Source organism: Clupea harengus, chromosome 10 (assembly GCF_900700415.2).
Source record: "Clupea harengus chromosome 10, Ch_v2.0.2, whole genome shotgun sequence".
Lineage (NCBI taxonomy): Eukaryota > Metazoa > Chordata > Actinopteri > Clupeiformes > Clupeidae > Clupea > Clupea harengus.
This window is the reverse complement of record NC_045161.1, coordinates 7598386-7614528: the sequence shown is the minus strand read 5'-3', so window position 1 is coordinate 7614528 and position 16143 is coordinate 7598386. Positions and strand designations below refer to the sequence as shown.

Below are 16143 nucleotides of genomic sequence, written 5' to 3'. Positions count from 1 at the left end.
TGACATTAACCAAGAGTGCAATTGCTGAGTGAGAAGCCTAGTGTAACATTTCAGAGATGGAATAGTACTGTTTGCATTACAGCTGTGGCCTGCTTCAGTTGCTTGGGGCCAGGCACCTGGTATTTTAACAATGTTTCATGGCTTGAAAAAAAAAGTGCTCACTCTCATTTTGTTTGGTGCACATAAGTGCCATCTACTGGTGAACATGTGCACCTGCATGTGTTATTATCTGAATCCATCTGACACAGCCCCGCAGCCTGAAGAAAACGACATGGCTTGTTTTTAACACATCAGTGCGGATGTGGAGCAGTGTTCCTCAGACTGACGTTATTGCTGCATTAGGCCTGTGAGGGGATGGGTAATTGGTCGGGTGACATTATCAGTGAAGGAAAATAAGCTAATTCAGCAGCGAGAAACAGCACTGTTGTGGAAGTAATCTTCTCACTTTTACCGTACACACATAGCACACTTTAAAGGCATTTAACATCCCTGAAGGATTTCAAGAAATTTGAGCTGTAGTTCATGAATCTATGGCAGGAGAGTGGAAATTCACAAAATGTATATTTATGAAGCAGCCACTTGAAGGAGGCTTAACACAGGCAGTATGGATGAGAAACACAACGTGTGTGACCAACTGATTTGAGAAATTCACCCCTGGTTTCTCAAACAGTAGGTTTTAGAAGTTTGTACCCATTTTGTATGACAACAGAAGACTCTCTTATCAAGAACCAGAACATGGTCTGCTGGCATTGCAGCAAGCTTTTGGTGTCCTGACCTCTGTGTGGTACTAGATGTTATTGGGAACAAAGGGAACCTGTGTGCTTGTAAGAGAACTCACAGGCTGTTACTGACAGGAAAAGAGAATGCACAGCCAACTGCATGTCTTCACACAAAGAGATACAACAAGACCAGGAATATACTGCACATTCATACGCCTTACAGAGAGATTTCACCACCCAGTTCATGGTGTGTTTGAGATCCTGTGAAAAGAGACAGTAGCTTGAAACGATGGAGATTGGCATTTGGGCCAAAGCACAACAAATGACTCATATCTTGTGTCTGAGGCGATTTCACCGAACAAGCTCGACTGTAATTTCAGCCTTTGTTGATGTGACAAGAATCTTGATAGCTGTAATTTACTAAAGTCTGGGCAGATGGGTCAAAACAGTTGTGATTGCTGTTTACCTCACGGACTGGACACCACAGAGCAATTCCCCCTCCCAAGATTGTGAGTAAATATCCTGTCAATCAACCAGACCTTGGTCTCCCAGCGTGGTCCTTCTGCCAACACATTAACCTCCATTCTGAGAGGAAAAAACAATGGCAACTCAACAGAATCAATGTTATGATATATTTATGGACAGGCAACAGCAATATTTTCTAGTCAAATTCAGATGTCACTGTGCAAGGCTTCGCAGGAAGACACATGTTCAGTCTGGCACCACGTGGTCAATGGACAATGGATACTGTCCAGTGACCCCACAGAGGAGAGCGAATCAGATAAGGGTAGATATGTCAGCAGCAATGTCAAGGTGGGGTAGGAGTGATGAATGATGATGGTCAAGGATAATACTACTGTTCAAAGGAATCTCTGTGTTGTAATAGGTAAGCCATTAGGAGCTCTACCCTCCATCAGTCACATGTGCGTGATAAGGCCTAATTGGGCAGGACTGGACAAGCTGACTTGCTGCTGAGTGTGTGTCCCTCTCTCTCTCTGTGTTTGTGTGTGTTTGTGTGTGTGTGTGTGTGTGTGTGTGTGTGTATGTCCCTCTCTGTGTTTGTGTGTGTGTGTGAGTGTGTGTCCCTCTCTATGTGTGTGTGTGTGTGTGTGTGTGCAATGCATCCAAAGTCTTCTCCCTGGAAGAAGTTACCATCCTAATGTATTTTGGACTACAACATCTTCAATCTGCAGATGTGGCTGGAAAGTGTAATTTAATGTGGGTGGAACGTAAATAGTCATTGTCTGAGTCCTTATCATGTGTGACAAACAATTTAGCAGTGTCTCAGAACAGCGTGTTAGTGAGAACTTGCCACACACGTCACACACGTCACACGGCAGGAGATATTTGTAGGACTAAGCCACCGCTTTCCAGAATAGCCACAGGAACAAAGAATGCACGGACAGTGTGTCAATATTTTAGATTGTAAAGTGTAGGATCCAATTTATTGTAATTTATCTTTTTTTTGTAATCTCTAAACTGTGAGGAGAATTAGTTTCAGGATTTGGGTAAGGTGTTATTTTAGAGCCCAGGTTTATGTAAAGTGAGGGTTCATGTTTGGCTCAGGGTATGGCTAACACACTCAGTCTTAATATTTCATTGATTTATAACAATTCATTTTATATATTTATGTTACATTGAACAAAACATAGGAATGCTATAGTCAAAAGAATGTTTTTGAGGTTCTTCTGGAACAAAAGTTTTTAAATTTATAGATAATCTAACATCTGATGAATGTCTAAAATGGGCTTTCAAAATAAATTCTACTGATTCTATTCAGTCACTGTCTGCTTCACAAGGTCTCGCTAAAACGTTTTCAATTGTCTTCATGTTCACTGTTCTTGAGAATGTACGTGTTTTCAATTCAATTCAATTCAATTTTATTTATATAGCGCCATAACAATACAATTGTCTCAAGGCGCTTATGTTTTGTTCACTATTCTTGAGAATGTTCATGTTTCTTTTGGTTTGTAAACACGCGATGACTGGCACCTGATGCCTATTGCCCTTGGCCGGCTTGAAGTGCAAACACCTTATTGTTGTCTGAATATCTCTCACAGACATTCTTCCCACAAGTTAAAGATTTGACATGCACCATAGACACTAATGCCACTCATTACTCTTAAAAAAAACAAACATGTGGGCTTAAATACAATGTCTACTGAAGGGACTAGGGAAGGAATGTGTGTATAAAGAATGCTTGCATGTAAATATGATGATTCATTTTCACCTGACTCAACTAATTACCGATGGTGTGCCCGTATTTTTCACATTTTGTCCGTCCATCCATCAAAGTGTTGAAGCCACACAATGACCAGCTACAGAAGGACACTGAATTGATACGCACATTTTCACACTCAAAATGTATACATCTGTATAGCTGCTGAGGATGTTTTGCATTTAGAACTGTTTAAATTGATGGTCATTTGCTTAACAGAGAAATGTTGGTGTACTATAAGACAGCTGTTAATGCTTTACACACTAGAAAAAGCATTATGATCAGTGAGGGCTTGTCTTATCGCACCATATAAATACATGGTAGAAGGGCAATGCGCAGACACTGCACTGAAGAACAAGGTAGAAATGACCATCTCATCACATCATGTATAAATGTCTAATGCCCCAATCTTAGCAAAGACACTCCCAAGAAGACATTACAACTTTATCTCTAACAAGGCAGTAATTGAGACAGGGATTCACACCCCTATGATTTGTTCAAGTAAGATGAATTGTACTGGCTTTGAATGTGACAGATGCTGGTATCTGTAGCACCGGATGAAACTGCAAGCTGTAAAAGGTGGAAGTTTCAAAGTTGAATTGATAACCTACATTTCCTAATGAGCTTCAGGAGTTTCCACACCATATGTCTTTTATCACTTTAATGATTTAATGATTAAGATGGCCTTCATGCTTGAATCATTAAGACAAGTAGAGTATATGGCAAAATGCTATGTAATGCCAACAGTAAGCAAAAGGGAGAAAGCAAATGTTGCCCAATAAATCTAAGGTCATTGTACTTTCTCTAAAAAGTGTGAAAGGCAATCGGAGGTTCCTGTACCTTGAGCTTAAAAGAGTTACCAGTGACCTCCTGATTGTTCCAATTCCATCAAGGCTACTGGAATTGTATCCAGTGTTCCAATGCCAGTCTATTGTTGTTCTGAGCCTGCATAAAATAGGTGCTGCTTTGTTGTATTTAACCCTTGTATGGTATTCATTTTTTTGTTACTCAGAAGGTGTTGTGGGTCTGGTGGACCCGCTCGATTTTTGGGTGTTTAATTCAACACAATCAAACTATTTTATGGTAAAATACTCAACAGATATTTACTTCATTCCAATTAGAAGCAATATGAACAGCAAATATGGTTAATATTTGCCCTTTAACTTTGTTATATCACATTTATGAATTTAAGTGCTACCCGTTTTTATTTTTTTATTTTTTTCAAAATCAAGAAAATCAATTATAATCAAGATATCAGTGGACAAAATTCAACAAATTTACAAATGAAGCAAGGTTGTCCATAACTATTTGATTTATGTGAATTTCATTTGAAATCAGGTCAGTTTACATAGCACATGGGTGGATGGGGCACCAGCACTGTCCTCCTGAATCCTCCTAATGGTAGCTGCAGAGGCTGAGGTTCTTGGAACATGTTGTCTTCTCAGGATTTAAGGTTTCACCAGTGTCTTTCCCAGTTCCTCGAGAAAAAGGCTTATCCTCTGGAGCTTCCCTCTCTTCCAGTGCCATCCAGGTGACAAAGGCGTTGTACGCAATGATGTCCAATATGGTAAATAAAATCGCCAGTGGCCAGCGTAGGGTCCTCCTTTTACAGCTGTAGGCAGACACCAGCTTGTCTATGTTGTCCACCCCTCCTTTTGTGGCATTATAATCCATGATGACCTCTGGTTTTTGATGCTTCAGGCCAGATATTCTCCCATCCCAGTGCAGTGTACTCATGAGTATCACATTCTTGCATTTCTTTGGCACATAGGATACCAGGGACGTGTCAGCCGTGTACACAAACTTGGAAGAGTTGACAGGCCTGTTCTTTGTAGGCAGCAGTTGGGGTGGGAGCTCAGACCTGTTTTTTCTTATCGTTCCCACCATGGTCAGCTCCTGTCCCAGCTTGTACGATGTAAAAGAAATTGTAGCATGTGATGTTGTGTCCACTGCGTCCCTGAGCCATGTCCAGGACAACTCTCATTCCTTGAATTTTCTCAGGGCGTCCTCATCAGGTTACCCTATGTAGCCTTGTAAGTTCCAAGCATATGAGGAAGTCGCATCACAGGCAGCCCAGATCTTTATACCATATTTTGCAAGTTTAGATGGTATATAATGTCTAAAGGGGCAGCGGCCCCTAAATGGCATCAGCGGCAGGGGCAGAAACACAAAACTCTTACTCACACTTACTCACACACTCACTCAAACACACACACATACTTAGCCTACATACACACAAGGCCCACATACACACAAACACACATAAGCGTGCGCGCACACACACAAACACACACACACACACTTACAGCAGGCCCACTCACATACACGTGCGCGCACACACACACACACACACACACACACACACACTTACAGCAGACCCAGACAGGAGGAGAACAGACTTTAGGTACACAGGACCTACAATTTCCACACTTTTATTTGCCCGGGTCCAGTGGACCTGAACACCCTGTATGTAATATAAATGTGTAGGGGGGGGGGGTTACGGTGTGCGGTCAATGAAAATTTGGTCTGATATATGTTCTTCGCAGAAAATGAGCCAAAGCCAATGAGTCTGAGTTTGAAAAAATAATTAATAATATTATTTTTGTTAGGATAAAAAATGAAAACGGGTCCCACAGACCCGAATACCATACAAGGGTTAATAGTTTTATAATCTCCAGTTGTGGCTCCATTCACTGGCATAGGCAACACTGTGTTTGTGTACAAATTCTAAGGCCAGGATCCTTCAAACACAGAAAGGTTGTTTTGTCTGTAACCTGCTGCTCTGTCTCAAAGCAAAGTCCTGTGGCGTGTGTGTGTGTGTGTGTGTGTGTGTGTGTGTGTGTGTGTGTGTGTGTGTGTGTGTGTGTGTGTGTGTGTGTGTGTGTGTGTGTGTGTGTGTGTGTGAGAGAGAGTGACAGAATGAGAATCAATTACAAACTTCCCCTCACAAAATTAAAATTCCAAACAACATTGGCAAGCCCTAATTCACCTCACGACTTTGTCGATATTTCTGTGAGGTGGGAAAGAAAATGTACAGAGATGTGAAAACCCCCTGCTAACGAGAGACTTTTATCTCTCTCACCTCCAAGTCTACCTCCAGAGCATCGCCGATATTACGCTAAGCTCTTGTTCATTATTTTTTTAAACATATGCAAACATGGTTTAATGAGGTGTGTGGTGTGTCTCTGCTAATTTGAGTGTAGCTTGTCACCGTTTGTAGTCCCCCATGAGATATCCCAGAGCACAGTTAGCACTGTAGCTAACAGCAGGAGGCCTTTACCTCTGAAATAGAATCTGCACTACTGAGGTGAAGAAACATTTGAGATGATTTGCAGCCCAGGTTCAGTCTCTGTTACTTCACTGCGTTTGATTCTGTCTATGCTACTGTAACTAGGCTACGTACAGCCATGGGACGTTGCATGGCTGACAGTGTCATACGTTTGTTTTAATGAAGTCAGGATAAAAAGTATTTGTTTGGTTATGAGGTTCAATGATCCCCGAAGGGAAATGGGTCTGATGTCAGTTTTATTTGATTTCAAATGTAAGCCTATGAATATCATAATACATTTGCTGTGCTTTTATTGAAACCATATATCTGATCGATGCAGTAATTGACTGTTTTTCAAACTCACAGTCAGGGCGATTACTGTTTTACGGCACCTGTCTCCTGTGAGTCAAAGCCCAACCTTCTGTAGTAGACATCAGCATCATGTGCACAAACACAAAGGGAGTATTAAAAGATGGCGTGACTTTCTGTTGAAGATGTGATCATGGGGAAGGAGTGAGTCTCCGCCTCAGCATTACTCACTGTGGAAAGAATGAATGAGTTTCCACCGTTCGCAGGAAAAATGGAGACTTTACTCATGTTGATTTGTTTTGTATATTTGTTTGGGGCCTTTGGAGAGCTTCCCCCAGCAAAATAAATAATATATTTTTTTAAGAAAGCCATCCTCTCCTGCACCGTGTTCTTCACCACTAACTCCAGTCAGCCCACATCCCACGTGGGGTGACCGCCCGGTCACATAGTCATCCCCTGTGTCAGATATGACTGTGTCTCACTGTTACAGCAATGTTAAATAAAGTGCAATGATCACACTGAGATGAAACATTTTAGACTTGTATTTTCTTTATTGGCAGCAATCACCAGACAGAGTTCATATAAACAATAATTACAGCTCTATTTACATTTGCGTTTTCTTCATTCCTATGGTCTCAGACCCTGATGAGTTTGTTCAGCCACACATCCATACATTACACTTGCAAATAATAATAACTTACTAAAATTACAAAACACAGAACCACTACTTAACGCACTCTCAGAACAGTAGATTTGTTTGTTTATCCAAAAATGTAAAAGTACAAATATTTTCATGGTTAGGCTTAACATATTAGTATACACTAGACAGGGAAGATAACAAATTAAATCCCATTTTTACATCATTGACACTACTAATATTATTAAGTAATGATTGAAATACAAATATTACTATTCAAAATAAACATATTCATCTATAGTACTAAAAAGAGGAAAAAATATGATCCTTTCCAATATGCATTGATCTGTTACAGTAATAAATAGAATGAACGCCTTTCTGATGCACCTCCAAATATCAAATATCCTTTTCCTCCTGCCAGGCCCCTGTACATTTACACCCCTGGTTTACACAGTAGGATCAGTCCTATTAGAGAGACAGAGAGAAGCAGCAGCAATCACACACAAGGCTGTTAAAAATGTGTCTGAGTGGGCTCTTCGTCATTGGAGAGCGCCGGGTTGTCGTACATCTCCAGGCTCTTTCTGTCCCTCTGGCTACACTTCTCCTCATCCTCGCCCTCCCCTTTACGGCAGCACTTGCAGCAGCAGCGCGCCCCGCAGAAGGCCATGGCGGACGTGACCACGCGATCCCACGGCGCCAGCGAGTGCAGCGGGAGTGGCAGGAAGTCCCAGGTGCGCAGCGCCCCTGGTAGGTATTGCGGGCAGCGCGACTGCATGGCGTTGATGATGACCACACAGATGATCAGTGCGACGATGGGCACGCCCACGCCAACCAGGACCTGCCAGCCAGCGATGGAGAGGCCCAGCACGGTGACCGGGATGAGAAAGAAGCACAGCACCAGGTAGACGGCGGCGAACCAGCGGTACTCGGCCGTGTAGTTGCCCAGGGCCTTGGCTAGGCGGATGGGCACACGCGTGAAGGGGATGGGGTACCAGAGGAGGATCCCAAAGATGTTGAAGAAAAAGTGACACAAGGATATCTGGAGAGAAGATCAAAATACTACATTAGGTACAACACAATACAGTTTATTAGATGCAATTAAACTAGATTGCTAGATTACAGATTACATTCTAGAACTAGCACTACTGGTGCTCCAATACAGATTCGATTAAACGCTATTAAAGTGTGTCGCAACGCCAAGAAAGCTTGAATGCGCAAAGCAGCCACATATATGCAGGGACACATACAAAACACATCACAGAAAATACTTTCTGAACAGAGCACCGGAATATTCCAATGTGGGTCTTAAATTCAGATGGTCTACTGTTACCCACCTGCAAGGCGTTTGCCAGTGTGTCCCCTGGGCTGGCCAAAGCAGCAAGAATGGCAGTGGTTGTTGTTCCTAAGTTTGAGCCCAGTGTGAGCGGATAAGCCCTCTCAATGCTTATGACACCGATACCTGTGGTCAAGAACAGAGTCCGAGCCGGATATTAGTGTTTCTGGCCTCTGTTATACTTGTACAAATATTGGAAGTGTTGCGTAAGATTGGAAAAAGGCTGCATGACTGGGTTACTTTGATAGGTAACGGATCAAAGATCCAACAGGGCTTGGTGAGACACATACCCACGAGCGGAGTGATGGCGGACGTGAAGACAGAACTGCTCTGTACGATGAAAGTCATTCCAGCTCCAACTAAGATGGCGATGTAGCCTGTCACCCACCCGAATGGAAAAGGGAAGTCTGCAGACAAACACACAGATGGAACACATTATTTCCATGTGGTTTTTACATGGCTCTTGTCCAGAGAAGGGAATTTGATACAAATAACAGCATTGTCAACATGCATACGTGTATATTATGTACCTGTGCTTTTGTGTCACACATCAAGAACGAAACAGATGCGGTGACCACCAAAGCTACAGGGTCATTTTACCTGTTCAGCTCATCAGGCAGCAGGACAGACCGACCTGCGCTGACTATCAGACAGGCTGTGTGTGTGTGTGTGTCAAAGTCGTGTTTATTTTGCCACACAGCAAGACACACAACACACCCGTGCATTGGGCGGCGACACACACACAGACACACGCATGCTGAAGATGTCGCCGGTGGAATTTGTCCTCTGCTTTTCACCCATCCTGAGCTGTCCTTCCTCACGGGCAGCCAGGAGCAGTGGGCAGCCTTTATGGCGCCCGGGGACCAAGCCAAGTGCTTGTGTCCAGTCTTGGTCAGGGACGGACAGGAGAGCAATCTGTTCTTCTGTATGTTTTTTTATTTTGGGGTTCTTTGTGGAGGAAACCCTTATGAACACGGGTAGAACATGCAAACTCCACACAGAAAGGCCCGGGAGATAGCCCACCTGAGCACCGAAGGCCTGGGGAGAACCTGCCCCCAGTATCAACGGCGCTCCATGCGGGAATCGAACCCAGGACCCTGCAAGCACATGAGCCACCGTGTGTGTGTGTGTGTGTGTGTGTGTGTGTGTGTGTGTGTGTGTGTGTGTGTGTGTGTGTGTGTGTGTGTGTGTGTGTGTGTGTGTGTGTGTGTGTGTGTGTGTGTGTGTGTGTGTGTGTGTGTGTGCGTGTGCGCGTGCGTACAGCTACAAGGACAACTGCAACTACTGTACACTCACCTGTGTTGAGCACCTTCTTGATGACCACAGCCACCTGTCCCTTCAGCATGGAGTTGAGCAGCTTGACGATGAGGATGAGGCAGGTGCACAAGATGAGCAGCGAGAGCGCCAGCAGGATCAGACCCACGGCCAGGTCTGGCAGGTTGGCGCTGGCAAAGATGTGCTTGCCTGCAGGGAACCAACACACCACTATCACTCATCACAGCTCCCGACTAGATTAACAGTGGACTCGTTCTGGACATGCCAAACAGCGGTCAGCTCAGTACGGATATTAGTAAGTGAGAGGCTCACACAGCCAGCATGAATAGGCAGTCATTGTTTTAAGCACTAACATCATTCATCTACAAAATGGCCTGATGTGGATCTAGCAGGATTGTCAAACAAAATCAATAAAGTCGTCAGAATTTCTGTTAGTGACTGGTCAACGATGATCTGCATTATATCGTACATAATTACAATGCACATTCATATGCATAATCATAGGATATGCATCCTGCTGCTGACTCTCAATCTCATACTTTAGAAAGAGAGAGTAGAAAGAGAGAAACCTTAACTGGTGGTGAAGGCTCATTTCTCAGGAGCAGAGAGAGAGAGAGACTTAGAATTGATGACCCTGGTTAATGACCCCAAGAAAGTCAGGTATTTTACAACAGAATCTGATATGAACTACAAATAGCAGATCCTACGTACTGATAACCCTGTTTTGCTCCTCTTTTATTGGCTAGTTCAGGCCGCGGTACACAGGATCTCTTTTTTGATTGGCCCTTTCTTCTTGTCTGGCTCAGTTGAACCCAGGCACTCTGACTGAGTAGGAAGAAAGACCCCTTTGAGTGGGTGGAGAGGGTAGTGGGCCGGGGAAACATGCTGAGTCAGTTTGAGAACTGAATTGAAGTCATTGTCCTGATATCATAGAGCCAAGGTGCCGGTGGTGGCAAGTGAAGTTAGTGGGTGCAAGTGTGTAAGAGAAAGAGAAAGAGAGAGAGAGAGAGAGAACATGTGTGTGAGTGGGTGGGTGAATGTGTATGTGTGCCTATGTCTACTTGTGTGTGATTGAAAGACTCTCTCTCTCTCTCTCTCTGTCTCTCTCTGTCTGTGTGTGTGTAGCTCTATGTGCTGATAAGAAGCGGATATCCTTTCAAGTTTTTGGCAGTGCTCGTATTTGTATCATCCACTCAAAAGATAAAAGTTTTTCTACTTACATCTTTCCAGATTTATCTTCTCAGACACATTACTCTGGGTCCATGTTTGGTTGCCATCTCCCCAACACAAGGCACCTGCAGTGCAGTTCTCCGGTCCCGGAACAGTCACATTTTGAAGACTCTGAAGGGCACAGCAGTGGAAAACAACATGACAAAAATACCACAAAAATGCTTTCAGATGAAGAATACAAAGCAAGGCTAAATAAGTCTTGGAAACTGTATAAATATGAATCTATCACTGGTCAGGGATAAGAACTCCCATGTTGGCTGAGCACTGCACAGGCACAGATCAGCAAAGAGAGCTCAACTTCAACAGAGCCTTCACTTAAACCGAAGGCTGTTAAATATTAACAGCAACGTGGTCAGATAGCGTGGCTAAGTCCTACATAAATCACAAATAAAATACTTTTCATACAAGAATGATGCAATTGTTTAACAAAAGAATAATTAGTTTAAGTTCAGACATTAGTGCACATATGCCTTACTATCAGGGTCTCGGTTTTGCACCAGATCTTGACCAAGCTCTTGTTCCTCGCAGCAGGGTCACCGGTGGCAATGCCGCTTATAACAGACTTGTCCAACTAAGAGTGAAGAGTGAGAGCGAGAGAAGACTTTCACAGCCACACATGCTGTATTCATTACAGTGGCTATCTTTAACCACTGTAACCAAACCACATGCATTCCATACATTCTGTGTAAGTCACATACCCACACAGCTGCTCATGCATCTATCTAGTATGTCACGATAGGCACTTCCTGAATGGTTAAGCTTATCTGTTTTGCAGACTGTGCATTATCAGCAGTGTCAGTTTTCACAAGAAAAATACTCAGTCTAAATGACCTTTTAAAGCTACTGGCTAATATGTACTTAAATGGCTTTGTAAAGCTACTGGCTAATGTGTACTAAAATGGCTTTGTAAAGCTACTGGCTAATGTGTACTAAAATGGCTTTGTAAAGCTACTGGCTAATGTGTACTAAAATGGCTTTGTAAAGCTACTTGCTAATGTGGACTTTTAGTTGCCACACATCTCTCTTAAGTACTACATAATAAAGAATAATACTTAATAATTATGTACAATAATAATTAATAATTATGTACAATAATAATAATTTAAAACAAATCGACTGACCTCAATGATATTTTTGGTTAGGGGCTCTGTGATGACTTTCAGAATGTCGGGGGCATCTTGGCCAGTTTGAATGTTGAAGGAGTCAATGATGAGTTCGGTGAGTTTGTAGAGGACGCCTGTGGCCACCTCAAGAGGAAGCAGCACAAGCACGGAGAGCCAGTTGAAGAAATCGTGGACCGTAGCACCACCAAAGGCCCTGTAGGTTTACATTACACACAGTGAGTTGCAGTATGCTTCCCAGGATGGGTTTCCCAGGATAATTGATGCAGAGATGATGAACACATGTTAACTGACAGGAACTGCCATTAGAGCAATCAATTTAGAGAAGCCAATTGAAGGCACCTTCCAAGGAGATGCCCTCTACTCACCTGCGGAACTCATTGCGATCCCCAGCCTGCATCATGGCCACAATGGTGTTTGTTACAGACGTGCCAATGTTAGCTCCCATGATGATTGGCACAGCTGACCGAACCTCCAGCACTTTAATGCAGACACAGGCATTTACATTACACCATGGCAAGAGTGTGTGTTTGTGTGTGTGTGTGTGAGAGAGTTAGAGGGAGAGAGAGGGAGTTTGAGGGAGAGTAAGAGAGGGAGAGGGAGATAATATATGTGTTTGTGTGTGCAGAACTGTGCATACAAATATGCAAATGTCGTCTATGTAATTCTGCATGCCAATGTGTACGTGTTGTCTATGTGCACTTACATCCTGAGGACACCATGCTGACCACAATGGAGGAAGATGTACTGGAGCTCTGTACAAGGACTGTCACCAAAACCCCAATCACTAGTCCAGCTACAGGGTTGGATAGCACCACGTTGTCCTGAAAGATGTCCCCGGCTGCCTTCCCTACAGAGAACATGCAATGGCAGTGAGACTGTACCCCAAACATTAAAAGTTATCAAAGAAATCACTTTGACAACATTGTGGAGTTTGGGAAGAGACCGAGAATTATCAAATTCCTCATAAAATATTGACAATCTACAATGACAATTAAAACAGAGAATGGTAGGTACCTCCAACAAGTTGAAAAGCTGAACTGAGAACATCCAGAGAGCAAACAAACATGTAGAGAAATCCCAGTAATAAACAGAACTTCACAATCGCTGTCAAAACCCTCATCACTTTCCCTTTGGTATCCAAATCTATGAGGTGTACAAGAATGACATAATCAAGAAGACGTTCATCAACAACAACAACAACAACAACAATGTTCTAACATCATTAATAACATCTTTCGTAACTCACCTGACCACTTCATGCCTGTGTCCTGGAGAGCGGGAAGGTCCCAGGGGTCGTCGCCCGATTCCTGCTGCACATCGTCAACTAGTGCAGCCGTAGAGTAGGCTGGTAAAACCACCCCATCCTTAGACTGCGTGCCAGACCCATCTATTGTTTTAAGATTATATCAAAGGTACAGAGAGTTAATAGCAATCTGGATTCGATTGCACTGTTTGAGGTGTACTAAAGTGACTGCACGCTCAACTTACCGTGGTCTAAGTGACCATCTGAAGTTCCATTCCCAAGCTCAGGCCGAGGAGCCATAATCTGTAAAAATGAATAACTTAAATCACCGACTGACTACATAAAACATGAACGTAAGCATATACTATATGAGAGAGATGTTTTCCCCTTGCCAATTTGAATTACAACTTAACAACTTACATTTATAAACACACCTTCACTTTGTCTAACATCTAGTGTTGTTAAATCTTACTCCCATTTCACTATAAGCATCGTCGGTTATTTCCTCATTCAGTATATCTCATGAGGCATCTCCCCACGCAAAATAGATCACGACATGGTGTTGTCACGAGAAACCACCAAAATATTGCAATGCAATCTCTAAATAACTCTTGATGATGATAGAGCAGGTGATAATTCACATGGTTTGTATTTACAGACGCAATGTCGTTAAACTTCCTCAGTTTTAAGGACACTGATGTGGATATAAAAAAAACAATGCAAAGTTAATCTTTGAATCATACTATTCTTTGATAGCAAAGCAAAGTCAGACAGATACATACAACTTCTGACAAAATCTTACTATGCTGAAGTGCGTAGTCCTGTTGATGAATAAGACAACTGAACCTGGAGTTTTTGATTGTTTTCGAAATATTAGGATGGTGTCTACATAAAATGGATTTTATTATAGGTTAAACACTGACTATGTTAGTGTTTAGCTTCACTATGTTAGGCACCTGTTACGCGACGGACCCTCTCACCTGTTAAACTTTTGCACGCTGTCGCGATAATCCTGACTTGTCCTGGGCGAGAGATTCCACCTGGGCTACCTGCGACTGCTTCCACAGGTGTCCAGCTTTTATACACACGCTACGAGAGCATCCCCCGCGTGTCCGTGCTCAAAGTCCGTGGCAAACGGGAGGTGCTGCCAGTGACCTCATGAGGATTCGTGTGGAATTTAGGCCAGTTATCAATTTATGATTGACAATGATCAATGAATATAGGAGTCTTCTCAAAGACTACAGGTGAAACAGTGCTTCACCCAATAAATAGTTACAAAAACCCCTTCTAACCATCACGTGTCTTGTGTCTTCAAACCATGAAGTTCACATTCAACATTATATTGCTGAATCAAAGGGCACACATAACTAAATGCCTCACAAAGCCAGATATTTACTTTGTTGTTTGTTTCCTTAACTTGATTTGACAGTAGTTTTAACAACTCATCTAATCAAAAGAAAATCTACTACGTGGTGTAATTTCAGTTAATCATTTTATTTCGAGAATGAGGGGTTGAGGTGTGTTTACGTGTGTGGTGAGTTGCTTCACCAACATGTTTAGTCACCAGCCGCGACACATACCTAGCATATTGTGAATCATTTCGCATTATGCTTCTCTGAAGATTACATTTGCCTCGTGAATAAGCCTCCAAAAGAAATGAGATCAACATTAGCTACCTATGCATATATTTTAAGTCTTTACAACCCCTCTTAACACAACATCGTGCTTTGTCAGACATATTTGTCAACATTGCTCAATCACGGTTTGGATGTCAGGAGTACTTTTGCGCACACGGATACAGGCGTGTTTGTGTTTTTGAGAAACGCTGCCATCTATTGGGAGGAGAGAAAATTGCAAAAAAATCACACGTGACGACCCCTCCAGCCCTTGCCTTTAGTGTAGACTACCTGCAACGTCAAATAATCTTAAAAATAGGATGCTGGCCATCTAAAAGAAAACGGTTATGTCTGCTCTCTATGCTCATCTAAACTTGTCCTTAAACAAGGACATTCAAACTGTGATCATATTCGATTATAACTGATATGATATTAGATTACTTGCAAATCATTTTATATCCAAGATGTAAGAAGATATGCAGCTGTATGTTTGAACTCACTCACTATGTAGAGGAACATTAGCCAGTTGTCTATGCCAGTGTCTGAGCAATGTCTGATTTATCCAGGTGTGTAAAATGCAAGGCCATTATGAAACTGAAATGTATTACCACATGTTTTCCTGAAAAGGGAATCACACTATTACAAAACTGAAGACATTCTCATGAAAGGAGAACAAGGAGAACTGTCCTGATGATGTAGGCAGTGCATGTTTCATATGCTCTGTCCTTCACATTAATGCAATCCAACACACATAGACTTCATTATCAGAGATGTACTTTGACATGTCAGATATATTTCACAAAGGTTATCTTTAGAAACACCCTGTGTAGTGAGGTTAAACTCTCTTGGTAGTCGCTGACCTTCAGCCGTTGTTTGTTTACTACAGATTAATTCTTTTCAATGTTCTACAGTCAGTTCCTTTTATCCTGAACTGACATGTGAGTTCAGTTTCTGCAAGAAAACGGTCAGTGATCAAATCTAGATAGAAAACGCATGTCTGATGTAGATTTAAAACCTAAAGTGTGCAAATTACCATGCAACCACCTTTCATATGGAGTGCAGTCAAAATGAGGACAAGTATGCACCCTTTTCCAGTGTGAATGTAGATCTAATCAAATGATAGAAGACTGTGCTGTGTGGTGTGCTTTTAAATGACAGTTCTTTGCAAAAT

At 42.5% G+C, this 16143-nt stretch overlaps 1 protein-coding gene across 2 annotated transcripts; it reads right to left on the bottom strand.

Moving 5' to 3' along the window:
* Nucleotides 1-7045: 7045 nt before the first annotated feature.
* Nucleotides 7046-14492, bottom strand: slc34a2b (solute carrier family 34 member 2b). Of its 2 annotated transcripts, none has more exons than XM_012820779.3 (13): nucleotides 14337-14492; nucleotides 13602-13659; nucleotides 13360-13500; nucleotides 13128-13256; nucleotides 12817-12960; nucleotides 12479-12590; nucleotides 12111-12306; nucleotides 11465-11560; nucleotides 10980-11100; nucleotides 9781-9948; nucleotides 8775-8891; nucleotides 8486-8610; nucleotides 7046-8190 (listed from the first exon to the last, which is right to left on the bottom strand). In XM_012820779.3, exons 2-13 carry the CDS (start codon nucleotides 13654-13656, stop codon nucleotides 7663-7665), a joined length of 1932 nt encoding a protein of 643 aa, XP_012676233.2. In that variant the 5' UTR covers nucleotides 13657-13659; nucleotides 14337-14492; the 3' UTR covers nucleotides 7046-7662. The 2 variants fall into 2 exon arrangements, with proteins under 2 accessions (XP_012676233.2, XP_042564769.1); XM_042708835.1 differs by lacking the exon at nucleotides 14337-14492 and adding an exon at nucleotides 13777-13795.
* Nucleotides 14493-16143: the final 1651 nt, after the last annotated feature.

What these genes read in the sequence shown, in the direction of transcription:
- slc34a2b (XM_012820779.3), bottom strand. Translation starts at nt 13,656, where the DNA reads ATGGCTCCTCGGCCTGAGCTTGGGAATGGAACTTCAGATGGTCACTTA. An exon ending in AGCTTTTCAACTTGTTGGAG is followed by an intron (nt 12,961 to 13,127) that starts GTACCTACCATT and finishes TGTTCTCTGTAG; the next exon opens with GGAAGGCAGCCGGGGACATC. An exon ending in GAAGATAAATCTGGAAAGAT is followed by an intron (nt 9,949 to 10,979) that starts GTAAGTAGAAAA and finishes GGTTCCCTGCAG; the next exon opens with GCAAGCACATCTTTGCCAGC.